The 13,767-nt window shown below is 46.5% G+C and overlaps 1 protein-coding gene and 1 long non-coding RNA gene across 2 annotated transcripts; both read right to left on the bottom strand.

Annotated features, from left to right (window-relative positions):
• Positions 1–5,706: 5,706 nt before the first annotated feature.
• On the bottom strand, positions 5,707–6,118 carry LOC133319077 (uncharacterized). The gene is made up of 3 exons (XR_009752767.1): positions 6,103–6,118; positions 5,899–5,977; positions 5,707–5,812 (listed from the first exon to the last, which is right to left on the bottom strand). It is a non-coding gene; the product is annotated as an uncharacterized LOC133319077 (long non-coding RNA).
• A 4,104-nt stretch (positions 6,119–10,222) lies between these two features.
• Positions 10,223–13,048, bottom strand: LOC133319116 (uncharacterized). The gene is made up of 4 exons (XM_061522333.1): positions 12,472–13,048; positions 11,330–11,762; positions 10,923–11,272; positions 10,223–10,275 (listed from the first exon to the last, which is right to left on the bottom strand). The coding sequence occupies exons 1-4, from the start codon at positions 13,046–13,048 to the stop codon at positions 10,223–10,225; spliced, it is 1,413 nt and encodes a 470-aa protein (XP_061378317.1).
• Between the last annotated feature and the right edge of the window lie 719 nt (positions 13,049–13,767).

Raw genomic sequence — 13,767 nt, 5'->3', positions numbered from 1 at the left:
ATAGATCGTACATTAAATAGGTACAAAAGTAGGTTACATATTATATAATGGTTAATAAGTATGTTTAGTTAATATAATCTATTCACTACATCTCATGACGTTGACCGTGGAATCACTAGCAATGTTTTACGATAATCTCCTGCTAATGAAATCATTGCACTAAAAGTTATTCTGTCTAAAGCCTCCAAAGATTTTTATGTGCCATCGTGCATTCATCCGAAACAATCAATTTACATTGCTGCAAAACCTTTGCCATTGCAAACTTCTTCGAAATGTTGCAGGTTGGAGTTTCATTGCTTTGCATATTTAATGACAATTTTAGTGCTGAATGGGCTGTTTGGCCACCTTCAAGCAAAGTTGCTGCGATTCGCGACGAAGCGAGTGCAAGTGCAATTTTATTTTGTGAGCGAATTGTTGCTAATATTAATGAAATCACACAGAACACTAATAATCAAAAAATGAACATAATTTTCGATTAAAATACACGCGGGTATTCAATCCGGCGTCCGAACCACGACATGGACAACCTCACATAAAGTTATTATACGAGGATAACTGGACGGTGTCCGTCAACTTCACAGCATCCGATAACATCAGGATAATGAGGTCGGTGTCCGAACAAGTCATGTACAACCTCCTTCTAGCATCGAACAACACATGGATAACCATGCTGGTTTCCGAACATGCCCTCGACGACTATCCCGGCTTCCGACATTATAACTTATCGCTAATTTTACAAGAACTAGTAGATGGCACAGCACAGTCATCGTCAGAGTCATGGTCGTCATAGTCTAGTTCAGGCATCCTACGGAGTCTATCATGGGCATGCTTGTATGTCCTATTCGAATTTAAGCCCTCTAATATGTATCGGTCCCCTTCTAAAACCTCTAGAGCTACCAGTGGCAATAAGGTTTAGTTCAATGTTCGCAAAATCGTAGTACTCTTTAAAATCTTTGCTGGAAAAACATCTGCCCTGGTCGGCAATGTATTGTGTAGGCGCACCAAACAAAGAAATGCTAGGTCTAACCGCTTTTATACTATTAGTCCCATCGATGTGTAAGGTATGGTGAAGTAAAACGAACTTAGTGAAAGCGTCGACCAGTACAAAAATATACTCCTCACTATCACTTTTTTCGAAAAGCTTCCCAGTGGCATCTATGTGTAAAATATGAAAAAGGATAGCTACCTTTGGGATTGGGTGAAGCTCGGCTTGTGTTTTGCCAGATTGCGACTTTGAAATTCTGCATGTGATGCAATTGTCACAAAACTTTTTCACGTACTTTGTCATCTTATCGAACTCCGACGCTGTATTTTGCGATACAAGACACCCGATAGCTACTATAATACTATAATCGATATAGTCTAAGATTCCAGGGCCCCCAGACGTTACTTATTTTTGAAGTAACGAATTTTACGGTACACTCTTCTATGTGTTTAAGAGTGTGTGTGTACTAACTAGTGTGTCTAGGCGGCCCGTTCACAGGTAGCAGGTAGAAAAGGTCACCCGCAGCAACTATGCCCCTCTAACAAGGACCGCAGCAGATTATGTTTCCGCTGCGGAGAAGAGGGGCATATATCTAAAGACTGTTCAACCCCACTTTGCTGCGCGGTGTGCAAAGACCGGGGCCTGGCATCGGGTCACCGAATGGGGGGAGCCCACTGTAACCCCCCTCCGGTCAAAGGCCGCTCCTTACAATGGGGATCAGCCCTCCACTCTCCGGCCACGTCGGCTGCCCCTGTAGAGATGCCTATGGAAATCAACAATGCCAGTTAGGCCCATAGGTAAAGTTCTTCAGGGGACTTAAACCACGCGGTCGCAGCACAGGACCTCTTGTTCCAGACTGTGGCCGAGTGGAACATAAATGTAGCTATCGTTGCGGAGCCATACTCTATTCCCCGAACCCATAAATGGGCCGGGTCCGTGGATGGTTCCGCGGCTATTTTCTTTCCCGGCGTGGCCTGCACTCACTCCGTTGTGGAGAGAGGAGTGGGCTTTGTGGCAGCTCGATGGGGAGAAGTAGTGGTGGTCTCTACATACTTCTCCCCAAACCGCAGCCGGGCCGATTTTGAGTCGTTCCTGGCTACGGTTGAAGGAGTCATCCTTCGGGTGGCCCCCAGTCCGGTGCTGGTGGCTGGGGACCTCAATGCGTGGTCTCGCGCTTGTGGCTCTACCAGACCTAACGCCCGCGGTCGTGTCCTGGAGTCCTGGGTTCTGTCATTGGGACTCCAGATTCTCAATAGAGGCAACACTCCAACCTGCGTCCGGTGGCAAGGCACATCCATAGTGGACGTGACCTTTGCCACCCCATCACTTGCGGCTCGCATCAGCGACTGGCGGGTGATGGAGGAAGTGGTGACCCTATCGGACCATCGGTACGTTCGATATGATATCTCCCCAGCATTCCCCGGGACCCCTATCCAGCTGGGTGGCAGACCACCTTTCCTAAGGTGGTCACTCGTTCGCCTCCAGCCCGATGTGGCTGAGGAGGCAGCGATGGTGAGAGCATGGGCCGCAGTGCCCGACACCATGGCTGGGGATGCCGACTGCATGGCGGACCTTTTCGCAGACGACATTAAGGTTGTCTGCGATGCCGCTATGCCGAGGACGCAGGCCTGCCCCCGAAACAGGGGGCAGGTATACTGGTGGACGCAGGAACTGTCCAGCCTACGTACCGCCAGTATGGGGGCTAGGCGCGCCTACCAGCGTTACCGTAGGCGCGCCCGAGGAACGCTCGGTGTAGAAGAAAGTCTATACCGGGCCTACCAGGATGCCAACAAGGCATTGCGGACGGCCATTCGCAAAGCCAAAGAGGATGCCTGGGATCAGTTCCTGGGCATACTCAATAACGACCCCTGGGGTAGGCCCTACAGGACGATTAGGGGGAAATTCTCTACTCCAGCTTCTCCTACCTCCTGTATGGAGCCTGGGTTGCTGCGGAGGGTACTTGGGACGTTGTTCCCTGATCCTGGACCGTTCGCACCTCCGCGCATGACTACCGCAGATCTCGCTCAAGGGGAGCGGGTCGACGGCCCTCCCGTGTCGGATGCTGAATTCAGCACGATCCGTTTGAGGCTCCGGTGCAAACGCAAGGCGCCGGGGCCGGATGGGGCCCACTCCAAGGTATTGGCTATCGCCTTAGGGCCCCTGGAGGACCGGTACCGCGCAGTGCTCAACACCTGCATTGCGGCGGCCCACTTCCCCAGGCGATGGAGAGTAGGGCGGCTCTGTCTACTCCGTAAGGAGAACCGTCCGGCGGATGCCCCAGAGGGCTACCGGCCTGTGGTGTTGCTGGATGAGGCGGGGAAGACTTTCGAGAAGATCCTCGCCTCCCGCATCATTCAGCATCTAGAAGGCAGTGGGCCAGATCTGGCGGAATGCCAGTACGGTTTCCGCACTGGACGGTCCACGATCGACGCGGTGAAGCACCTCAAAAGGTGGACTGAGGCGGCTATCGACAGAAGGGAGGTGGTAATCGCGGTGTCCCTGGACATCGCGAACGCATTCAACACCATCCCTCACGAGTGTATCACGGAGGCACTCAAGTATCACCGAGTGCCTTCGTACCTTCGCGCCATTGTCGGGAACTACTTGCAGGACAGGATGATTCTCTATGAGAGCGCGGAGGACCGGGTCGAGTCGTGGAGAGTGGCGGCAGGAGTACCCCAAGGTTTCGTATTAGGCCCTCTATTATGGAACCTGGGATACAATTGGATCCTGCGGGGAGTGATGCCGCCGCGCATGGATGTCATCTGCTTTGCGGATGACACGATGGTCGTGGCGGCAGCGAAAGATTGGGACGAAGCGGTACACCTTGCGTCGTTCGGCACCTCCCTGGTAGTTCGGCGAATCCGCCTCCTGGGTCTGGAAGTGGCACTAAATAAGACGAGAGCCATCTCCTTCCATGCCCCTCGCCGCAGAGCCTATCTGGAGCTTAAAGTGATGGTAGAGGGCGTCCAAATTCCAGTCGAGGTGCATGCGAAGTACCTCGGCCTTACTTTGGACTCCCGGTGGAGCTTCAAGGAGCATTTTAAGCTCCTGGCTCCACGGCTGTGCGCTGCCGCAGCCGGCCTCGGACGGCTCCTCCCCAACGTGGGAGGGCCTGGTGCAAAGTGCCGTCGGTTGTTTCACGGGGTGATACGGTCGATGGCACTATACGGAGCACCGGTGTGGGCTGAGTGCCTCACACCCTGCACGCAAGCCCTTTTGCGCAGGCCGCAAAGGATAATCGCAACCAGAGCCGTGCGGGCATATCGCACGGTTAGCCACGGGGCGGCCTGCGTACTAGCGGCCACGCCTCCTTTTGACATCGATGCACTTGTGCTTGCGGAGGTGTATCGGCACAGAGTCGAGGCGAGGCAGCGGGGTGAAGAGCCTGCTCTAGAAGACATAGAGCAGGCCCGAACCGAAGCGCGGATTGAGGCTCTACACCGTTGGAAGGAGGCACTTGCCAACCCTATCGCAGGTCACCGGACGATTGCCGCGTTTCGTCCGGTGTTAGAGGAGTGGGTGAGACACCATCGGGGCAACCTCACCTTCCGCCTGGTGCAGATCCTAACAGGACATGGTTGTTTCGGCCACTACCTGCACCGGGTCGCCAGAAGGGAAGAAACGCCACAGTGTCACCACTGCGGCGATCCCGACGACACTGCCGACCACACTATGGTAGTGTGTCCGGCGTGGCAAAATGAGCGCCGTGCACTCACTTCGGCGCTCGGCGGGAGGATTCTCTCGCTTCCAAGTTTGGTCGAGGCCATGATTGGTAGCGATGAGGCTTGGGAGGCTGCCGCTTGCTTCGCCGAAGCAGTAATGTCGGCGAAGGAAGCCGCGGAGAGGGAGCGGGAGGTAAATGCTCTAGCCGCTTCCATCCGGCGTAGACGTATGGGTCGGAGGAGACGGGTGAACCCGTAAACGCCTTTCTTCGACGACCTGGAGGTTCGACCAGCCTGCGTCAAATGGCACTGACGCAGGCATTGCACCTGGTCACCACGTTTGGGGATTATCTCGGCTTTCCCGGGTAGTTCCCCATCGGCGAGGTAGTCCGGCACAGTAGCCGGGCGGCCCGGGGGTGAATTGGTGAATTGCTACAGCAGGTCCCAAATCACCCTAAATACGGGCAGGAAGGGAAGCCGGGGAGTTTTAGTGGGTATTCCCAGTGCCAATACCATCAGGCGCTGGGCGACCCCCACACAAAACTCACTGTCGAGCCAGGGCAGTGAGCAGTCTGTAAGAGGATTTCTCCCCGAAAAAAAAAAAAAAAAAAAAAAAGGTAGAAAAGGTAGACAAAAACATAACTTACTTTTGTTAAATTCGAAGTGCTGATTTTTATATATGTCACATAGAATATTATTAAAAATAAATATTTTATATTGACAGACCGTTTCTGTGGGCGGTAATTCCTCCCAGACGCTAGAAACCTCATAAAAAAATTACCGAACTTTTGTTATATTCGAAGTCTTCTGCTTTATATATGATGTTTGTGGGGCTATTTTAATACTTTCTGTGTCCGAAGGGAAAAACATTCTCCCAGACACAAAATTTTTATTAAGCTCCCCGAAACAATTAATTTTTTTCCTACAAAGGGTTTGTTTTCAACAACAAATTATTGAGTTAAATGACAATTTATTATTTATACACGATATTATATTTATACAAAAATAAAGAAATGCAGTAAAAATATGATCTTCTTCCATTATTATTTAATTAAGTCTTAATCTTCATAGTTAGCTTCATATGAGTTTTGACTTTCATCTTCGAAGCAATCCTGGATTTCAATATTCAAGTCGTCATCATCGTTATCTTTGTTCGAATCTTCTGAAAATACAAAAAACATTATTAAAGGTATGAATTGCTGTGCAAATAAAATTCATTCCTGATTCATTTTCGAATAATTCACTGACAAAACTTGGTAACTGATCGCCATCGAACCAGTAAAATTGATATTGGTTCTCATCCAATGTCCACCCATTACTCTCTGGACTGAAATCAGGTAAATTTTGTGTATGTGCATTATTCCATATATTTGCGATGTAGTTTGCTCGACAGCATTGTTGGAATAGTTGATTTTTACAGGGTGGTAAATTACATGAATCAAAGTTTCTCACGCTTTTCCTATTAAATTCTTCACTCACGTCGCGATAAATGATTGTAATTGATTGATATTATGTTTGATATTGTGATTGTTGAGTTCAGCTGTAACATCTTGTTCTTTTAGTAAATCTAACTTTTTATAAACATGACTGATTACAGATGATTTTAAATCGTCACCCCGAGCCCAACGTTGTCGTGCAGAAATTGAATTTGTAAATTTTAATATCCCTGAAATATCAAATATAAATATTACAATGGTGAAAATAACCTTGTAATTTTAATTAATAAATTATAAAAATCAACTCTGTGTTAGATTTATTTGGTTTATTAAAAGAAGTTTTAGACATAATTAAGTAGGTAATATATTATTAAATAAAATGAAAAATTTGCAATGAACAAAAAAAATTTTTTTTCGAATATGAAATACCTGCAAGTCTTCTTGCGGCATCGGCATTGATGGTTTGTTTCAATACTAAATCAATTGGCTGCTTTGAAAAGGGTTTATTAGTTCTTTGAATACCGAAAGAACCTTCTTGAAATTGCTCTAACAAATCAGGATGAGTTTCGTTGACGTTCAGCAAATTTGAGTAGTATTTAATTGACCAGCGAGCATAATTTTGTTGATTACACATAAAAAATAAGTTTGTCATTTTGGGCAACACATACTTGAATAATTCAAAATCTCCCGAGCGGATACTTCTTGATAAAGTTAAATAATAATGTATCAGATTTATGTAAATCATATAAAACTGTGGTGTTTTTCCAAACTCGCCGATGAGTGTTTGTTACTTGAAAATATTATACTCATTCAGTAATTCTTCAAGCTCTTCATTTTCAATTTTAAATGATGATATTGGTGAAATTTGCAGCCGAGTGATTTCTTCCAGCTTTTGATCTGTGACCGTAGTGTTTTTAAATTCTAAGAATGACTTGAAATGTAAAACTTGCAACCCCAATTCCATCAAAGGATGGAGTCTTTTGCATCTATTGAAGTGCTTTCCTTCCAAAAATCCATTTACTGAGCCCTATACTAGCAAATTACTCTGAACCATAATATTGGATAAGCCACAATCAATTATAATTTTTCCTACTGCTTTAAAATAAGCCATTATGATATGGAAAGGCCCCAAGTGTATGAATAAATTATCATGTGCTGGCTTTTCGGTGAATTGAATTGGTAAGGCAACTTTTGCTATTGCAAGGTCGTAAGTCACTTAAATAGAAGTTTGCTGTACATCCTGACAAATTCTTTGACTTTGTCTCATAGTTTCTAAAACTACTAATCTATCGGTAGGTGATGCATTTATAGGAGTCAGGTAAGAAACTACTTGTTTTGAGCTATTATTGTCACTCATTGAGCAGTTGAACGGTGAAGGAAAACATCGTGAGGAAACCTGAACTTATAATTTCAAATCATAAGTTTGAAATCGCCAACCCGTCTTGAGCAAGCGTGGCGATTAATGCTCAAACCTTCTCCATGCGAGAAGAGGCTTATGCTCAGTAGTGGGCTTCCGATAGGCTGATGATGAGCAGTTGAAACCAACCCACATTGGCACATTTGGTAATCGTAGAGCATGGCTCACCATCCAGATTGTATCGATTGCATCATAAATCAATAGTAAATTCGCTGGGTTCAAATTTTCAGTTTCATGGACTGATAGTCGCAGATTATCCATCATACGTGGTTTTTTAGAGTATGGAACTTCATCTAAGGAAATAGCTTCAAATGTTCTCCGTCTTCTTTTTTTCGAGTTCGAGATAATGTCAATGGAAGACAATGGATCCATTGTTACTGAGTCATATGTAGTACTAGAATCTAAATTTTGGTATATTATACCAACGGTATCGTGCAGCGAGCGTATCTTTTCCACTTTTTGTTTCTACGAACCGGTAAAAATTATCGTACGCAACACCAGTAGACAAATGTTGAGATTTTTTTATTGTTTCAGGACATAACGAAGATTTTTCAATAGATGTATAAGTTGTATCTGTTTCTAATTCTTCGATTCCTTGATAACTGATCCAATGTCCATATCTGTGAATAATTATAATAGTAAATACTATTCTAATACAAAAGCATAAATTAACACAGACATAAAAAATAATAAATTTATTGAATTTTTAGTGCATAATTTTTATAACAGAATAATATAATAATCGAAGGTTGTTTTTTCTTAAATTACAGTAAATACGTTTTTAAAAATAGTAATTATTATAGAATAGAATAATAAAAAATATTTTAAAATTATACATAAAAATCTTCTATAACGATTGTGCAATAACTAAATTAAATTAAAAAATACAAATTAATATAGTAACTATGAACTTAAAAATAATTTGAAAAGATTGGCACATTTCCTGGAACTTCTACATCAACTTCTATTTCTTCTTCAGCTTCTATTATTTCTTTTGTTATTAATAACTGCACAGCTTCCGAAAATAAACTTAATGATTTATTATTGGTGTGTTTAAGTTTCAGATGAGATATATAAGGATCTGAAGAGATCGAAAAATTGTGTATAATATCTTCATTATTTTGCAACCTTCCTGTTTTCCTCGTGTGACGCTTGCTGTAATTCTGAAGTCTTTATTTTTTGCTTCACCTGCTTCTCCTGGCATAATTCCGATAGGAAGACAAGAGAAATGCTTGCATATGCATCAGCACCATGCATCAACATTTTGTGTATGCTGGAAGACATGTTGTACCAAAGGTAACGATGTACAAAGAGCTCAGCAGTCTCTTTGCAGTATTCACGGAATCCATCGATATTGACAGCCTTCCCACAAGATAAAACTTGCAATATAACTGCGAAGTGTTTGATTAAATCAGTATCGATCTTTGTTATTTGAGCTGTCTTTTCGTATTTCCGGAAAAATCTTCTGGCCGTATTTCCATCATTTGTAGTTCCAAAGCCCTGCTTCACAACATCAATTAAAAGTCCCATTTGTTCTTTGACCTCTGATTGCACCATGTCCTTTCGAAACTTCTTAAGGGTTTTGTTGTCACCTTGTGCACTCCACATTTCAAAATCCAAATTATTAACACGATGGAATACGATTCATTTGGTAACGCAGCGATTTCATCCACTCGAATGTCGGTGCACGCGATCCCCCCCTCAGATATCGACGTTACTTGTCATCTGTCAGTTGCCAAACGTCAAACCGACACCAGGGTGACCTCACTAAAGATAGCAATTTGTCAAATTAAATGAAAATAAAATCAATTAATCCTGACGCTTGGACATATAAATATAAATATAAATAAAGAAATATAAATCAGTCGAACATAAACTAGAATGCAAAATGTACACATGTTGAAAAATGGCGCCTTTGCATTATAAATTACAAATAAACTCACCTGAAATGGGAATGGAAAAAGGACTTTTTCAAAAATGTGGCAGTATTGTAACGAAAACTATGGTAAAATTCAGATCTGTGTTTGGATTGTGGCTGTTTTGCAAGTAAGCCAAGTGCGTTCTCAACAAGCTCTGGGTCACGAATGACAAAACGGCGGTCTTGCACTGAAGTCTGCGCGTAAAGCGAATGAATTCAAAACAGACACTTGAACCGTTTGTTGTCAAAGTAAGCGAAAATAATGGGTGTCTTAAATAGACTCTAAAGTATCATAGATTTAGAGCTCAATTTTTGAATAGAACTGTTTTTGCACTTTTTTTAATTTGTCGCCCTCTTGCATTCAATGAGTGGTATGGTACGGTATTCAATAATGTAAAAAAAATGAACTAGTAAAATATAAAATTAATATTTATTTTGAAACCTCAAGTTAAAATATTTCTTAAGTATAGTTAGTTATATGTATCTTCTTCTTCCTGGCAATTATCCCGGCTTTAGCCAGGGTCTGCCTCCCTGCTTAAACTTCTCCACTTTGCACGGTCTTTGGCATCCTCGGTGGTAAGTCCATTGGCTCGCATATCCTGCTTCACGGTGTCCAGCCATCGCTTCTGTGGGCGTTCTGGGGGTCTTGACCAGTGACAGACCTATCAAGGCAAATTTTTCCGATTTAGTTCTGAGGCCGGCGTATAACGTGGCCATACCATCACAGGCGACTCTCTTGAAGCTTATCCGCTACGTCTAAGTCTCTCAAGACTTGCTCGGATAAATGTGTTACTTATGCGATCAGCCTCCGCCTCCGAACTCCGGACTGTGGATGCCTCCGGACTCCTGCAAGCCTTTTCGAAATTGCATATTCAAATAAACATACAGTTATTTGCGGGTTATATACGGGTGTAAAAAAAACCGGTAAGTTATTATTTAATGTTTATTTATTGAAAATTATTCTGAATCGCTACCTGAAAAATCAAATTATGAAATTTCGGATTCGCTGCTCTCACCAAGGTTAATTATGAATTCTGACTCCTTCCAATAAGGTCGAAAGTATTTTGTCTTCTTCTTCTCTTCTCTTCTTGTTGGTCCTATGTCCCCTAGATGGGGCAGAGGGCGTCCACAGCACGTAGTCATCTCGTTCGGTCTTGAGATTCGTCTTTCATTTCGCTCCAAGTCTTGCCGATGTTTTTGACCTCTGCAATGATAGTCCTCCGCCAGGTCTGCTTAGGGCGGCCACGTTTTCGCTTTCCTTCAGGGGTCCAGTCGAGGGCTTCTCTCAGTATGTGTTCCGGATCCCTTCGAAGCGTGTGACCGATGCACTTTCACTTGCGACGTTTGATTTTCAGGTCAATCGGTGTCTCACCGCAGCGTTCCCACAGATTAACGTTGGAGATTTTCTCGGGCCAGTAAATACCGAGAATACGGCGAAGACACCAATTGACGAAGACCTGAAGCCGATGCGAGATGTCTTTAGTAACCTTCTACGTCTCACCGCATCCGTATAACAGCACGGATTTGACGTTGGGCCGGAATATTTTGAGTTTAACTCTCCTGGTCGGTTTCCGTGACTGCCATACAGGACGGAGTTGCGCGAAGGCTGCTCTTGATTTGGCGATTCTCGAAGCGATGTCCTCTTCGGTACCTCCACTCTCCGACACTATGCTCCCTAGGTAGGTGTTGTTGTGGACTTTTTCTACAGCTTCTGTGCCAATGAGCAACGGTAGAGAGGTAATTGCTCCGCACCTCATCTCCTGGGTCTTTCGCGTGTTTATTTTTAGCCCCATCTCTATTGCTTCTCGTCGTAGGTCGTCCAGTTTGGCTTGCATGTCACGGTGTGTATGGCTCAGCATGCATAGGTCATCGACATAGTCCAAATCTTCCAAAGTGCTGGACACTCACCATTCTATGCCGCAGCGCTTGCTTTTTTTGACTTTCTGCATGATACCATCCAGAACGACAAGGAAGAGAATAGGAGAAAGGAGACACCCCTGGCTAACACCTGCATTGACTGGTACGTCCATGTCCTCCGACAAAAGGCCGTTGTGAGTTACTCTGCAGGAATATTTCTTGTAGAGGGTTTTTATCAGGTTGATTATTTTGGCGGGGACACCAACTTTACGTGAACGCTTCCAGATACATGTCCATATCAGCGTTTCGAAATCCATAAAGGTCAAATACATTTCCCTCTGACATTCTGATGCTTGCTCGACGATTATGCGTAAGGTAATAATCTGGTCGGTGCACGATCTGTTGGGTCGGAATCCAGCCTGTTCTCTGCGAAGAAGAGGTTCAATGGCCCTCGAGAGTCTGTCTAGGATAATCTTGCACAGCCCTTAGACGGAGTAGAAAGCAAGGTAATGCCTCTCCAGTTGGCGCATTCACTGAGATCTCCCTTCTTAGGCACAGTGATGAGAAGCCCTTTAGTCCAGTCATCCGGTAACTCCTCGGCCGATCAAATGTTCCGCAGAAGAGGTGTTAGCGCGTTCGCAGCTGTAGGTATATCTGCTTTTAGCATTAGACTCGTCGATATCGAGGCTTAGTGCGGGCAGGTTGGCAGCTGTGGTTGGTGTTATGGGGCTATTTGGGAGTTGGAAGATTTCATTCAGCCGGCCATCACACTCCTCGTCCTGGGGGCGGCGTCGCCTGCTCCGGGTGTATGCCCTCCTGGACCCGTTGCAGGCGACCCGGAGGTCGGAAATGTGGTCCGACCACCAGTACGCCGCACCCCGCGGGGGTCGACGTCCAACGGGGGGCATCGCCGCTCTGCAGACGTTATGGAGAACGTCCCCAAAGCGACTAGCCCCCTCGTCTACCCCCAACTCCGCACTCTACGGGAGACTCCAGCGGCCGACAACGGCCGCTTCCTCAGCCAGTTCCCGGTTGAGCCTTGACAGGGCCCAACGCGGAAACCGACTTCTCTCCCGGGACGACGAGGAACTCGATGCTGGACTCCGGCCGGCTGACTCCCTTTCGGCCCTTAAAAGGACCAACAAGTACGACGCTCCCTTGGCCGCTGCCTCAGGCCGTAACTTAAGTATTACGGCCTGTGAGCGCCACTTTTTTGGGGCCCTCCTTAGGGCCCGCCTTCTTCTTCGGTTGTGGCGCCGGCGTCTTAGGCCCCGGCACCACTTCCTTCTTTTTAGGGGTCTTGCGGCGGACCACTTCCGTCCACGCGGCCGCTTTGGCCCCGTTCCCCACGTTGCCCCTTTCGGTCCCTCCAGCCGATGTGGATGGACCAAACGCGGTCCACACCATCTCCTTCCCCCCCTTAGACCTTTGGCCTTTCCCCTTGGAAGGCGCAGGGAGGGAAGGGAACTCCTCATCGGAGACCACCACCGGCGCCGAAGTCGCCTGTGAAGGGGCCCACACCTTGGGCCCTCTTTGCAGGGCCACCTGTTTGATTGCCCTCCTAGCCTCTACGGCGACGACCGAATTATCACCCGCCAGGGGAAGGCGGGCGACCTCTTCTCGCTTGAGCCAGGACTCGAGTGCGGCCAACCGCGCGTCTACCAAATTCCCGACCATGCGGGCAATGTTGGCCTCCATCATTTCCATTTGGTCCCGGCTAGTTATGCCCTCCGAGGCCACCCGGGCTGCCGCTGCCTTCTCCTTCCGCATCTCTTCAAATTGTTGCCGGTGAGTACGCACCTCCTCTTTGAGACCCACATTTTCTCTCTATAGCCGACCAATGTCGGCTCTGAGACGGTGGGTCTCCTCTGCTTCTGTACGTGTCACCAGCACGTCCAGCACCTCGCGGAGGAAGGCAGAGGCCCTCATAATACGGGAAGAGTAGCCCCCTTTTAAATTGGAGCTCTTCCCCACTAGCTCTTTGATAAGGTCGAGGCTTTTTTCAGGCTCGACCATAATCCCTTCCGCCCCCATGGACTCCAAGTCAACAGGGACCTCCCTCTTCTTCGCCTTCGCCCCACTCTTCCCCTTCTCGAGGCTCCTCTCAAGGCAGGAGTTGTATGCAGCCTCTGACTCCTCCTCCTTACGTTCCCGCAGGAATTTCCTTGCCTTGGCCAGTGTATGGCCGCGGCCTCACCTTCCCAATGGATCCTTCACCCGTAAGACACCGCCCCCAGTCTCAGTGTCAGAGCCTGACACCTCCGAAAAGAGGCGCTTGGCTCCCAACACCGATCCTGGGCGCGACGACATCGAGTCGTCGGCCCCAAAACCGTCCTCAAACCAATTGCCCGAATTTCCCCCCCGGACATCCCCCCCTCCAGCATCCTCTCTATCGCCCATTTCTACACACTCACACACTCACAGAACACTCCAAACAATAACAATCGCCAAAGAAAACACCAAGAACGCAGAAGCTATCAAATCCAACT

The sequence above is a fragment of the Danaus plexippus genome, chromosome 12, assembly GCF_018135715.1.
Source record: "Danaus plexippus chromosome 12, MEX_DaPlex, whole genome shotgun sequence".
Classification (NCBI taxonomy): domain Eukaryota; kingdom Metazoa; phylum Arthropoda; class Insecta; order Lepidoptera; family Nymphalidae; genus Danaus; species Danaus plexippus.
Note: the sequence above shows the minus strand (reverse complement) of the source record. Positions and strands in the feature narration are given on the sequence as shown.